The sequence below is a fragment of the Vanellus vanellus genome, assembly GCF_965231255.1.
Source record: "Vanellus vanellus genome assembly, chromosome: 18".
In the NCBI taxonomy this organism is placed as follows: Eukaryota; Metazoa; Chordata; class Aves; order Charadriiformes; family Charadriidae; genus Vanellus; species Vanellus vanellus.
In genome coordinates this window covers 454053-467795 of record NC_138923.1, presented here as the reverse complement: position 1 = coordinate 467795, position 13743 = coordinate 454053, and the positions used below count along the sequence as shown (strand labels likewise).

General features: G+C 47.5%; 1 protein-coding gene across 1 annotated transcript; it reads left to right on the top strand.

Annotated features, from left to right (window-relative positions):
• Positions 1–862: 862 nt before the first annotated feature.
• UAP1L1 (UDP-N-acetylglucosamine pyrophosphorylase 1 like 1) lies at positions 863–13743 on the top strand. Its single transcript, XM_082492763.1, has 8 exons — positions 863–1267; positions 2965–3140; positions 5006–5178; positions 6798–6991; positions 7814–7954; positions 9517–9702; positions 10451–10517; positions 11464–13743. The coding sequence occupies exons 1-8, from the start codon at positions 1032–1034 to the stop codon at positions 11548–11550; spliced, it is 1260 nt and encodes a 419-aa protein (XP_082348889.1). The 5' UTR covers positions 863–1031; the 3' UTR covers positions 11551–13743.

The window sequence follows — 13743 nt, the reverse complement described above, 5'->3', positions numbered from 1 at the left end:
GCGGGAGTTCGGCCATCCCCAGGAAAGCTGGGCTCCATCACGCGGAACAGTGACTTGGGGAGACAAACGCTGTCACTCTGAGCATTCCCCCCTTCCTTCTTCTTCCCCCAGCTTTATATGCTGAGCGTGATGCTTTATGGTATGGAATGGCCCTTTGGTCAGTTGGGGTCGGCTGTCCCAGCTGTGTCCCCTCCCGACTTCTTGTGCCCCTCCAGCCCTCACTGGTGGGGTGGGGAGCAGAAAAGGCCTTTACTCTATGCAAGCACTGCTCAGCAATAACTAAAACGTCCCTGTGTTATCAACACTGTTTCCAGCACAAATCCAAAACATAGTCCCATACTAACTACTGTGAAGGAAATTACCTCTGTCCCAGCCAAGACCAGCACATAAGGAAGAATCTTTCTCACAGTTGTCAGTCGTTACTGTGATGATGGCTTGAGAGAAGGCAGAGAACAAAACCAATGAGCTGGGTGTTTATTATGTGGTCTGGTTCTTCCCCAAGTTCTGGACTCCCCTGGTTTGTTGGGAGAAATGATAATTGTTTTTAATTAGATAGTGGGAGATGTGGTTTCTGCAGGCTTGGCTGTATTATTAGTCCTGACTGAAGCCCAACAGAAGCTGGAGCACACATACAGATAGTTGATAAGGTGGATTCCAGAAATGCCCATGCTTTACTGAAGATGATGAGACTTTGCTTATTTGGAATGTAGAAATGATGGTGATAAGGGACCTCTGGAGGTCTCTAGTCCAACCCCTATTTGGAACAGGACCATACCCAGCCCTAGGTTGGGTCAGCTATGGCTTTATCAAAGTAAGCCTTGAAAACCATAAGGGACATCTCCCACCTCTCTGGAGGGAGGAAACTGCTGCATCAAAGAGGTGAAATGATTTTTTTCGTATTGCGTGCAGCATCATATTTCTCTCTGAACTGCCAGCAGTGGACATTGAACTGGCAGCTTTTGGCTGTTGCCTGAGCTCTGCAGAAAGGCTCAGGAGAAGGGCGCGGGGTGTTGATTGCTTTTGTGGTTCTTATGTTCCCTTGGGGTTCTTTCTCCCATTCAGGCTTGCATCAGATCTCGCAGAACAAGGTGGCAGTGCTGCTCCTGGCTGGAGGACAAGGAACTCGCCTGGGAGTGAGCTACCCCAAGGGCATGTACAACGTGGGGTTGCCCAGTGGCAAGACTTTGTATCAGATCCAAGCAGAAAGAATCCGCAAAGTGGAGCAGCTTGCTGGCCAGAGACACCACTGCAAGTGTGCCATCCCCTGGTAGGTGACCTGTTGCCACACACCTTCTGTGCAGAGCTCTTTGCATTGCAGTCTTACCTATGCTGTCTTCTAGAAGTGCTTTGGTGGCTGCTGTACAGAGATACATCAGGGCAGAGCCTTTTGTCGGCGGGATTTGTGATGCCAGCAGCTGGAGGAGCGTGTGCAGGGATAAGAAGTGGCAGGTCTTCGTCTGCAGACTTGAGAGACCAACCACTGCCCTTGAATGACTGACCACTGCCCTAACTGCTGCAGCAAGCTGTCTTTTCAAGCACAGTCCCTGACAACGCTATAAACAGCACTTTTCAGTGCCTGTTCCACATGCTTTGCAAGAGATTTCATCTGTTTGTGCTGCGTTTTCTCAGGCTCCTGCATGGAGGGAGAGATTGCCTAGAGCTCACCTTCCAAGACCCTCTGCCTCCCCTTGCCTGCAGTATCTGCTGCAGCAAAAAACCCTCTTCCCCCTGCAGCAGTAAATGCTTGTCGTGCTCCATTTTCAGGCCACCTCCTGCTGTTGCTGTTTACAGCTGTCTGCTGTCTCTCCTGGCTGCTCCTGGCTTTCAAAGGCCTCCAGGCTTCAAAAGAGACTAGCTCTGTGCAAGGTGCAAAATATGAATTCCCTATGGGATGTGGTGGGGGAGAGAGAGGAAGGCGCTGCGGCATGCTGCTTGGAGTGTTTTCGGCTGAGTGGTCTTCGTTAGACTATGAAAAGATACCTTTATGAAATCACTGTCTGGTCTGAGCCAGAGTTTGGGAAGAGGGAAGGAGCAGGTGCAAGGTCTTCAGGGTAGCACGTTGTTTCGCAAATTGGAGATAGAAGGTGATTTGAGTCCATACTGTGTTTGTTTCTGAAGCCATGCATACATGACCTGAATTGCAAATGCACCATCCCTGCTGCTGCTGGAAGCCAGGATGGGTGCTTTGCGGGGTACAACATCTGCTGGTGATGTTTACAGTTCCTCTCCGAGGGCTGAAGAGGCAGTTGGCTGCTACAGTACATCAGAGGCCAGACTATGTTGTGCTGCAGCAGTGTAAATTAGGGTATTTGTGAGGTCCAGGCTCTCCTGTGGAAGGGATTGATAACCCTGGCATGCTGGCAGTGACCCTGTGTACCTATGCCAATAGTTGTTGAAGCACTTGACGGGTAGATGATGAGGATGGCTCTTAGCCACTGTTGAAGGGAGATAGTGGAGGGAGAAACAGCAGCAATGTGGAGCTGGAAGAAGAGGAAACAGAAACTTAAGAACAAATCATGCAGCCAACATTTGAAAATGCTGCTGTTCGCCTTGGCACAGAAGAGGTGCTGGCAGACTGAGCTGCTGAGGATTTGCAGCTCACTCTGAGCTGCACCTTGTGCTGGTCAATGCTTCTTTAGACACTTAACATCAGCTTGAATCTGGGGCGAATGAGGCTGTCATACTGTCCTTTGCCTTGTTTTCCAGCTCATTCATATATCCAGATGCAGTTCACATTTAGGGAAAGGCTCTTCTGTCCTGGTTGGACCTAAGCCTGTGGGTAGGATTGTGCACAAGACCCTGCGCAGCCTTCCTGTGGGATGAGTTCTGGAGGAGATCTCTTGGTTGTATACCACAGGATACTGTAGTATCTCTCATTTAACACTTTCATGTTTCCTCCCTTTTGTAGTTTTGTCTTTTGCTTGTGCTTTTCTTGCTCATTGCTCAGCACCAATTCCTACCCAGGTACATCATGACAAGTGAGTTCACGCTGGGGCCGACAGAGGAGTTCTTTGTAGAGCACAACTACTTCAACCTGGATAAATCCAACGTGGTCATGTTTGAACAGAGGATGCTGCCCGCTGTCACCTTTGATGGGAAGGCCATCTTGGAGGAGAAGGGGAAAATTGCTATGGCTCCAGGTACCCTGCTGTTCACTCTTACATGGTACAGTAATGTGATATATGTTGATAATAGTTACTGGCCATCAGCCAGCCTTGGCACACAGAGTAGTCTTTGGAGGTCAGTGTTAATGCTTCTGATTAGCATGGGAGGGTTCAGTTAAATGTTTCAGGCTGGTGATCAATAGTGTAGCAATCTCTGTTTAGTTCTTGCTGGAGATTTGCCCACAGTACATGTTTTTTATCAAAGCCTGGGAGTATTGGCAGGATTAGGAGTGGCGCAGGTTAGGAACCTGCAGCTGTAGGTTAGGAACAATGTGCATTGGCAGGACTGTGCGCGAGGTCCCTGGGGTGCTGCCTCCCAGGGGGGAAACTGTCGGGATCCCAGCTCCCTTTCAGGGCTGATAGCTGGAAATGGGTAAAAAAGCAGCAAGAAGATTAACTCTTTCCAAAATGATTGCAATGTGTAACCTAGTGAAGTTCTCATCTTCTCTTAACCTGGACATGGTAAGGAACACGATGAAGGCAGCCTGGTTGGGGCTGTGTTGCAGCGATGTGGTTTTGTGGCTGCAGAGTGGTTTTCCTGAGCTGACAGGGGTGTCAAAGGAGGAACCACAAAAGTGTGATCTGTGATGAACAAATGTGCAGGTGTCTTTTATGCAGCTGCAGTTCAAGCCTTTAAAAAGGCATTGGGAAGTTGCAAGTGCAAGGTCCTGCACCTGAGGAGGAAGAACGTAAAGCACCAATATAGGTTAGGGGCGGACCTGCTGGGAAGTAGCTCTGAGGAGAAGGATCTGGGGGTCCTAGTAGACAGTAAATTATCCACGAGCCAGCAATGTGCCCTTGTTGCCAAAAAGGCCAATGGAATCCTGGGCTGCATAGGGAAGAGTGTGGCCAGTAGGTCGAAGGAGGTCATTCTTCCCCTCTGCTCGGCACTGGTGAGGCCACAACTGGAATACTGTGTCCATTTTTGGGCTCCCAGTTCGCTGGAGCAAGTCCAGCGAAGGGCAACTAAGATGATGAAGGGCTTGGAGCATCTCCCTTATGAGGAAAGGCTGAGAGCGCTGGGACTCTTTAGCCTGGAGAAGAGAAGGCTGAGGGGAGACCTTATTATGGCGTACAAGTATCTAAAGGGTGGGCTGAAGGAGGATGGAGCCAGGCTCTTTTCAATGGTTCCCAGTGACAAGACGAGGGGTAATGGGCCCAAGTTAGAACATAGGAAGTTCCGTTCAAATACACGGAAAAACTTCTTTATGGTGAGGGTGACAGAGCACCGGCACAGGCTGCCCAGGGAGGTGGTGGAATCCCCTTCTCTGGAGATTTTCAGGACCCGCCTGGATGCAGTCCTGAGTAATGTGCTCTGGGCAATCCTGCTTTAGCAGGGGAGTGGGACTAGATGATCTCTAGAGGTCCCTTCCAACTTTGAAAACTCCGTGATTCCGTGAAGTTGAGGGGGGAAGATAAACAGAGAATAAGATTTATTTTAGTCTTATTCTCCAGGCTGAGTTTTAAATATGCTTTTGCTCTGCACTGGAAGAGAAGTGTAACAGGCTTTTCCCATCCTCTGCATAATGTTTTGCCCTTTAGTGTTTTCCCTCTGAGGATTTTACAAGGCTTCATAAAGCCTCGTGATGCTTCTCTGGGGCTGGTCCCCGTGGTCCCACTCTGCAGGTGAGGGGTCTGAGATGTGGAGGGGAACAGGCTTGCCTGAACTGTGGGGCAGAGGTGGAGGTAAAATCTGGTAGCACTGACTCTTGGCTAGAAAGCATTCCTTGCTCTGCTGTTAAAGAAAGTTTGTTCAGGACTTTCAGCTCTTGCTCCTAGCCACAAAAAAACCTGCAGAGTCGCTAATTAACCAGGGCTTTCTCTTTTCTCTTGCATTATAGATGGAAACGGTGGCTTATACCGTGCTTTGGTGGATAATAAGATCTTGGACGACATGAAGCAGCGTGGAATCCAGTATGTCCATGTATACTGTGTGGACAATATCCTTGTGAAAATGGCAGATCCAGTCTTCATAGGCTTCTGTGTTTCCAAAGGGGCAGATTGTGGTGCAAAGGTGAGGCAGTGCTAAGCGGGGCCATTTTCCCACAGGGAGTTAAGGTCTGATTACACTTGGAAGCTGCTGGCTAGGGTTAGCTTAGATGAACAGGGGTGTTCAGACCTCTGTCCAGCAGCGGCTTGGTCCAAGCAGATTTAGGGGAGCTACTTGCTGCCTGCGTTGCATTCGGAGTCCCTACCTGTGGGTGTCCTCCCCCTCTCTTCCCACAGTACTGTGGAAAACTTCGATTAGAGCAGGGACTGTAACTGCACAGGAAACTACAAGCTGGATTTGCTTCCCCTTTCTGCAAAGCACTTGGGCTATCTGGATGCCATATTGGACTGCGTTGTGTTTTGTAAATGCACCTTTAAGTCTAATGGAGGCATTCCTTATGCCCCACTGTGGAAGACAGGGAAAGCCAAACCAGCCCGGTTTTGTCATCTGTCCTGGTTTGGCTGGGCTGGCCACTAAATTGGTTCTGTTTAGCTTCAAACCAGGATATCACCCTAAAGCAGCAGGTGGCTGAGGAGAGATTTATATCACTTTAATCATTAACACTGTTAATGCAAACAGGGAGCTGAAGGCTAATAGCTGCAAACATTTTTCATTTAATGCCACGTCACAGTCCTTGATAAGAACAGTGCCCCACAGTATGCTGATTTCTTTTAACTTCTCCAGCAACTGCAGGCTGGGTCCCAGTGTCACCCGTGTCCCCCTGGGTGCCCCCCTCCCCCCCAGCTAGGACAGCCCCGGGCTGAGGCTGGATCTGACCGTGTCACCCCAGTGCAACCAATCTGGGCCAGCGCTTCCAGGGCCACCAGCGTGTCCTGCAGGGGCCGAGGCATTTGGGTGGGCTGGTGACCCAGGAGTCTGGTTATCCACCCACCCACTCCAGGTGTCCCAGATGTCCCAGGGGACCCTCACCCACAAAGACCCAGGAGTCTGGGAGACCTCCCACCACAGAGGATCCAGGCATCCAGGGGACACCTACCTCAGGGGACCCAAGTGTCTGGGGCACCAAGAAGTCCCAGGGCACCCAGGCATCCAGGGGTCCTGGGTATCTGAGGAACCCAGGCGTCTGGGACACCCACCACCCCTGGGGACCCAGGCGTTGAGGGGATCCCCCACCCAAAGTGATCCAGGTGTCAGAGACCCCCTACTTCCGGGACACCACCACCCCAGGGGACCCAGGCATCTGGGACACCCTCATCTAAGGGGACCTAGGCATCTGGAGGACCACCACCCCAGGGGAGCCAGGTGTCGAGGTGAACCCCCATGCTAGGGGACCCAGGTATCTGGGGGACACCCCACCCCAGGACCCCTGATCCCTAAGGGGACCCAGATGTCCAGGGACTCCAAAAATTTGGGACCCAGGCGTCCAAGAGACCTCTACCCCTGGTCCCAGGCGGGTTTGTCTTCTGAGCAACTGTGCAATTAAGCGATTGAATACTGGTTTTTATGCCTAGTTGTTGGGCAAAATGTGCCTCTATGCTACTCTGAAGCACTGCCCTGCCCGTGCTCCTGAGGTGCTGGAGGATCAGCGTGCAACAGTCCTGTAGGATCGTTTGTACATGGAAGTTGAAATAGCGCTGGGATTTTCTTCCTCCTTGTCATAGCCCTCTGTCCTGTGGCTGCAGGTGGTGGAGAAGGCCTACCCCACAGAGCCTGTCGGGGTGGTGTGCTGTGTGGATGGCGTCTACCAGGTGGTGGAGTACAGTGAGATCAGCCTGGAGACTGCGCAGCAACAAAGCCCCGATGGGGGACTGATGTACAGCGCTGGCAATATCTGCAACCATTTCTTCACAGTTGAGTTCCTGGAGATGGTGGCCCAGTAAGTTCCAGCAGACCTGCTAGGCAGCTGTGCAGCCCAGAAATGCCTCCGAGAGGGGGTGTTCTTGTTTCCCACTCTGTAATTTCAGTTATGGGTACCTCCTGCTCTGCTCTTCACCTCCTCTCTCCTCCAAACGGTCCAAACCAGCTGTGTGCCCTTTCTGACAGCCCCAGTGTGCTCTTCAGGCCTTACCCAATGAAGAGGTTGCACGCTTTACTGTTAGCTACGTCGACCGAGGTATAGCAGTGCATGACCTTCCTGGGCCTGAAAGGGTGAGCAGCCACATGGGCTGCAGAGTGGTCAGTGATGCAGCCCCACACTGAGTTTCAATGGGAACGTCACCCATGCCATCTCTTGGGACAACAGAGGTTTGGGGAGAGGGTGAAGCTGGCGGAGGACTCTGCACCTTGGTGTTGGGAAATGGGGATGTGGTGCTGGGCATTCAGTGACCAGCCGTACAACCTTCCTGAAGAGCTCGATCCACCCTTATGTGAGGGATCTGCTCTGCTCCATTGTCATCCCGGTCAGGTGACAATTTGGGTTGCCTTTTTTTATCTCTGCCTGCAATTTCAGCTAGACATTAGGTGCTCCCTCTCTTGCTATACCCTGTCATACCCCACTGGTGCAGGGAGTGCTGCTGGCTGGGCTGCTCTGCTCAGGGAGGTGTTTCCTGGATGTGACTTGGACCAATTTGGAGAGAGCAACACCCACCACAGTTGAGAGATGACCTAGAGCAGTAATAAACCATCTGCTTCCCAGAAGAGTACTACTTTTTTCTAAATGGGCGCAAAGTAAATGAACTTGTTTCTTCCCCTTTTCCAGGAAATATGAGCCGCAGCTGAAGCATCACGTAGCCATAAAGAAGGTGCCCTACATTGACGAGGAGGGAAATCTGGTAAAACCGCTAAAACCGAACGGGATAAAGCTGGAGAAGTTTGTGTTTGATGTGTTCCCGTTCTCTAAGTTAGTGGCAGACATGATTTTATTTTTTTCCTCCCCTTCTCAATGTTTGTTTGAATGACTGTAGGTTGTAACAGGCCTTGCCAGGGAGTGCGTGGTCTGTGGGTTGTTAGAAAGGCTGTTGGATCTATACCAAGCGCCAGCAGAACAGTAATGCTGCAGGCTCCGAGAGGTGCAGTCACGGGGTGCTTGGCAGTGGCCGGGCTTGCTCTGACTGTGGTCCCAGAACTGTTTGTTCCACTGAGGATGTGTTAGCTGGCCTGACCTCTGCCAGCCCTGTGAAAGAAAGGGGGAAAAAAAAAAAAGAGAAATCGAGCGTAAAGCCAACATTTAATACAAGCCCATGTTGCAGTATTCAGACTCACAGAAATGGGGTCTTTCAGGATTGTGGCTTCCATGGCAACTGCAGCTCTGGTTTTCCATGGGGCTCAGCTCACACCCTTTGTGCTTAAGCACCTTGGGGCCAAGTTACTGTTGCTGTGGGAACTGTCAGTGTTGACTTGCCAAGCTCTAAAACATAACTGAGAAGTGCGATGCTGTAGTGTTGTTGCAGTCAGGGGTACTTTGTGTTTAGGGAATGTGGGATTTTACTCATTGAGGAATTTAGCATAAGTGTTCTTATAAAACCTATTTTCCAAGGTCAGGAATTCAGCAGTAAAGATTCTGTTTTAGGCTTAAATAAATGGCGAAAAGTGACCTCAGGCAAACTGAATTATCTTTGTTTGGGGATAGTATTTTTCTTTTTAGAGGATTTTACTTTAAGATAGAGAGCTCAAGGCTTGAAGTGGCCTCTGTTTCCTGACGTGTTCAGTAAAGAAGTGTCATACCAAAGGCAAAACCAGCGTGATGGAAACAGTGCCGAGTTCTGAGCTTTGAAAGGACACATTTGCAAGCAGTGATTCCTTGTGCTTTTTTAATAACACTGCAAAAACAGCTTGGCAGCTGTTCTTCACATGTGAAATGCAGAAACGCACAGATGCTGCTGTGGGATCTTTTAATTTGCATTCCTATTTCTGGTAAACAGCTGTACTTAACATTCAACTGTGAATCCTCCCCTATTGCTTATTCATCCCTGGGAACTGGTGGCCTCAGTTGATCCTTGCCTACAGACTCCCAAGTGGAGTGGCTGTTTCTTGGAGCAGGGCTGCGGTGCTCTGAAGGGAGTTGCACAGCTGGGCGCCGGGTCCGAGCTTCAGGCATTGCTGCTCTCTCCATCCTGCCATGCACTGAGCTGAGGCTTTTTGTCCACGAGCCTCCTGGTGCCTGGAGAGGTTTCTGTGGGTTCTGTGCAGAACTCCTGCTTTTCCTCTTGTCTATGCACAGCTCTGGAGGGGTGTGAGGCTGCTGTTAGGTTTCTAAAGAGGCTGGGCTGCTGCTTGTGTTTTTCCATCATACAGCCCTGGTACTTCTTTGCTCTTCAGATGGGAGATTGGTTTTCCTTAGCTTGACTGCCCCAGGCTGCATACATTGCTGCTCCCTAAAATATATATGAAAGTTATTATATCAACAGGCTTGATGGCACGCTTTGTTTTTCATTATCATTGTTTTCTCCCCTTTGTTGGTAGGAATTTTGTGGTGTTTGAGGTTTTGAGAGAAGAGGAGTTCTCGCCACTAAAAAATGCAGACACAGCTGACAAAGACACTCCTACCACTGCTCGGCAAGCCCTCCTGGCCCAGCATTACCGCTGGGCTCTCAAGGCTGGAGCCAGATTTCTGGATGAAAATGGTTGCAGGATACCAGAGAAACTCAGGTACGAACCTCTGTGACCTTCTCTGCCTGTCGCTGCCGAACCGTGCCAGCTAGCTAATGGCATGTACTGTGCTCTACAAAACCGGGCGTTAGTTTGATCATAGGATGACTCGTCATGATTTTCATTCAGCAGGTCTTTTCTGACCATGCAGAGTCATGTCAATTACAGTTCCTGCTCCATTCGTGATTGTGAGTGCTCTAGACAGTAACTCCCAGTGCTCTGGGCTTTACCTCTGGCAGAGATTCCTGCCCTTGAGGTCATAAGTTGACTCCTCCCTACAGGAGCTCGTTATGCAGGGGCAACCTTTTCCATCATTCTGGATTTAGCCAGCCCACAGAATTGTAATTTGTAGTCCTCACCAGCTTTACTGAATATGGCCCCAGCGCTTAAAGCCCAGCAAGATTCTGAGGTGGGCTTAAGGATCAGCTGTTACCAATTCAGATACTTCCTGCATAAAGCTGAATGGGAAGCTGCTTTTACTTTGTGGGGCTATTAGCTCATCAACTCATAGTTTACTAAACCCACAAGCTGTTCATTTTACTTGAAAAGCACCTCTATAAAAGCAATGTTCATGTTTTGATGAGAAATATTTGCGACCTGCTAATTCTGTTTTATTTTCACACTTTGTGTTCAAATAATGTCTGGTGCATGTGAATCCTTCCGGATATCCTGTTCTTGATCATCTTTCGAAGAAGATGCACTGTTTTTTAAGCATAGCAAGAAGTTCATCCTGTGTTCTCTTCTCTAGTCTCTCGGGAACTGAAGATCCTCCAGCTGTGTGTGAGATTTCTCCGTTAGTGTCTTACTTTGGAGAGGTGAGAATAACTACCTATGGAGGTATTTTTAGGAATGTGCAGGGTATGAATCTGATTTCCTTCCAAACATGGGAGATTTCTTTAGCCTGGGCTTGCTGAGAAATGGTAAGATCAAGGGAACCAGGACTTGGGCTCTGTGTTCTGTTCATGGTTCCAATATGGTTTACGCTTCAGCAGTTTGTTCACTGTCAGTTTTAGCCATCGGTAAAATGAGATTTGCAATGAGGCTGCACAGTTTCATTAAGACTAACAAATACTTTGAGATCTTCTGAATGAAAAGTGCAGAATATTCTAATTACAAAAGCCACAGGGTCACTGTATGCGAATTTGTGCCCATCTCCCATGGTGAGTGAATACTGAATAAGTGTGGTATGTTCATTGGCTTTAGAGAAACCACGTCTTAGAGCAGATTTCTCAAGTTTGTCTCTCTGAAAATAATTGGTCCTGGGAAAGCTCTTTCCATTTAGTAGCAAGACGAGGAGCTTCCCTGTGTTGTACAGACAGGGTGAGAAATAGTGGATTGCAGGAGGATGTATGGGGACTGTGGGGAAGGGCATTCATAAAACTTTACGTTTTTGCTAGGTTTCACAGTCGATTGCTATAAGTTACAACTGCGTTGTAAGAACAAAATGAAAACAAGGCAATTTGACTGTTTCTCGGTAGGATTAGTCTAATGTGAGTTAAGGTCACACCTTTGCATGCCTGTCCCTCCCCAGGAAGCTCGTTTCTGAGATCTGTTGTATTACTGTTCATCGGTGCCTGTCCTTCATGAACCCCAGGCACGGGGCTGAAACAATTTCCAGCTCTGCACTGGGGAAACTGTTGCTGTTGTCTGTCCTTCCTATGACTTTTTAACTTTTGAGGACTTTAGGTAGACTTAAAAATAGTGCAGGTAGCCGGTCTGATGTATTTACAACCTAACAGTACTGTTTTCACATGTTCTCAGGGACTGGAGGCATACATGAAGAACAAAGACTTCCCTTCTCCCTTTGTACTTGATGAAAACAAAGCGGAAACACTAGGAAATTCTTGAAGAGGGGGGAGGCCTTTCCCCCTCAAATCAGATATCTGTCTGTCAGATCCATTATAAGAACTGACATTACTAAAATGTCAGTATGAAGTGCGTTTAAAAAAAATTGCTTTGCAGTATCAGATTGATGCCAAATCCTTGCAGCAGTTGTGTTTACGTACACGTGCATGCTCACCAGTTCTGTTTGGTAACTTTGAAGGCTATGCCTTTTACCCCGGTCTGCTTTGTAGACTTGGACGTGAATGAAGATTAATACCTTCCGGGTACCAAACAGATTTTATATTTCTTATTTGCTGTGCATACAATTATGTAAAAGAGCCTTTGTAAAATCAGCTTTGTATTCAAGAAGATTAAATCTCTTCAGTGCCTTGTTAGGTATCTTCTTTGTGCTGGTGGGGTTGTTTTTTTGTTTGTTTGTTTTGTTTTTAAATTGCATGCACAACTGAAGACTCAGTTTGATCCATCTTTTCCCTAATCTTTTGCTGGTTAGAAGATCCAATTCAGCAATTGCATCCTCTAACCAGATCATGCAGAAGAGTCTGCTGTAGGCAGGGATGCTGCAGTATGCAAGCGTTGCTTGAAGTTTGGACTTCCAAGCAGAACACACTAGTTTGTGTATCTAGGCTTGCTGGTGCCGTTCCAAGAAAACATAAGTAAATGTGCCGCTAAGACTGATTGCTCTTTACAGCTGTAGTGACTTGGGCTTTTTTTAATTAAAAAAAAGGATGATGAGAATTTTTTTCACAACAACCCTCTGCTTTGCCTGTCTATAACAAACATTTATTTTACTTTTCATTTTTCTGTTTAATGTATACCATACCCCTCAAAGGGGACTCTTTTAAAAAAGTACCTGAAAGTAATAAGAGGAACAAATCCTGATGGTAGAATTTAATGCTTAACCAAAGAAAGACTTAATCTCAGCATAATCAGTGTACACAGTAAAACACCAGCTGCTGCTTCCACAGTTTCTGGCCAGGTAGTTTTCCAGCACTCTTTCATTTATGAAATAATTATTTAGATGCCTTTTTTTAAAATATATTACTAACTATAATGTAAAGTGTCAGCTAATTAAGACGCTAATTGCCAGAACATATGTAGCATGTGAACTCAGCCCTGGCTGGGGCATCCCAGGGTGGCTGTGATCCACAAATGATTGTTCCCGCTCAGCCTTTGGACGCTGCCCCAGCAAGGTGCTGCCAGGTGGGTGCCTGAGCTGAACACGCCAAAGTCATTTCGCCCTTCATGAGGATGCTGCAGGTGCACTGCTGGCTGGCCATTGCTTGAGGAGCTCTCTATGCATTTCCCCTAAATCGGGTGTTAAAGAAGGTGGTGAGGCAGATACCTTACCTGAAATGTTATTTCATACATCTGCCTTTGCAGAGGAATTGCTGATGCTATTTTATTAAGCATAAATCTCTGAAATAACCCATGTGGCTTTCTGTAATTCCTGACGTGAAGCTGTATTCGGAATGTTGGGGAAGTATGAAAATGGCTTTGAGAGTAAATACAGTTTGTAAGTGGGCTCCTGTTTTCCAAAGAAAGCATCTAAATGTCAGTGGCAGAGTTTTCAGGTATAAAGTCTATCTGCATGCACATGAGTAACGAGCCTTTTGCACGTGCAAACCAGCTAATGGCAGTTCCAATTACCTCAGTAATTCCTATTTTTAATATAAATTAAGTATTTGTCCTTGACACTCAATTCTGTAATTATTTTTGCAGTGTTCTATGGGTCGTTCCATTCCTGTCAGTCAAGTTTTATATCTGAGACCAAATTGTGTTGTATCTTTGCGAGTATTGCTTGTCGATTCAGAAACATACTTCTTTTAAATTGCTCTGTGCTATAAAGGGTATTTCTTTTGCTCTTTCTAAAGTGTGTTCTCTTTTGAAACTTCAGTTCTGTGTGCTTTAATTGTGTGTACACTGAGCTGCTGACATGGGTTTTAGAGGTTGTTTTCAAGGAGAAGCTAAATTTGAATGCTGAATGCCTTGTCTGTTGGGTTTCTTTCCTCACATTTTAAACTGGAACATAGAAAGAATTTTGAGAGAACTTAAAAAAAAAAATCTGTCCTGTATTTAACAAAGTAATTCTTATGCATTATGAAATGAAAAAAAAGTACCTGAAACAAAGGGAGGTCCTGTAGTACTCCAGAAACTTTTGGACACCTAAGCAGTTTTATAATAAAGATGTTACTGTGA

What these genes read in the sequence shown, in the direction of transcription:
- UAP1L1 (XM_082492763.1), top strand. Translation starts at nt 1,032, where the DNA reads ATGTTCCCTTGGGGTTCTTTCTCCCATTCAGGCTTGCATCAGATCTCG. An exon ending in TGCAAGTGTGCCATCCCCTG is followed by an intron (nt 1,268 to 2,964) that starts GTAGGTGACCTG and finishes ATTCCTACCCAG; the next exon opens with GTACATCATGACAAGTGAGT. An exon ending in TTCCTGGAGATGGTGGCCCA is followed by an intron (nt 6,992 to 7,813) that starts GTAAGTTCCAGC and finishes CCCCTTTTCCAG; the next exon opens with GAAATATGAGCCGCAGCTGA.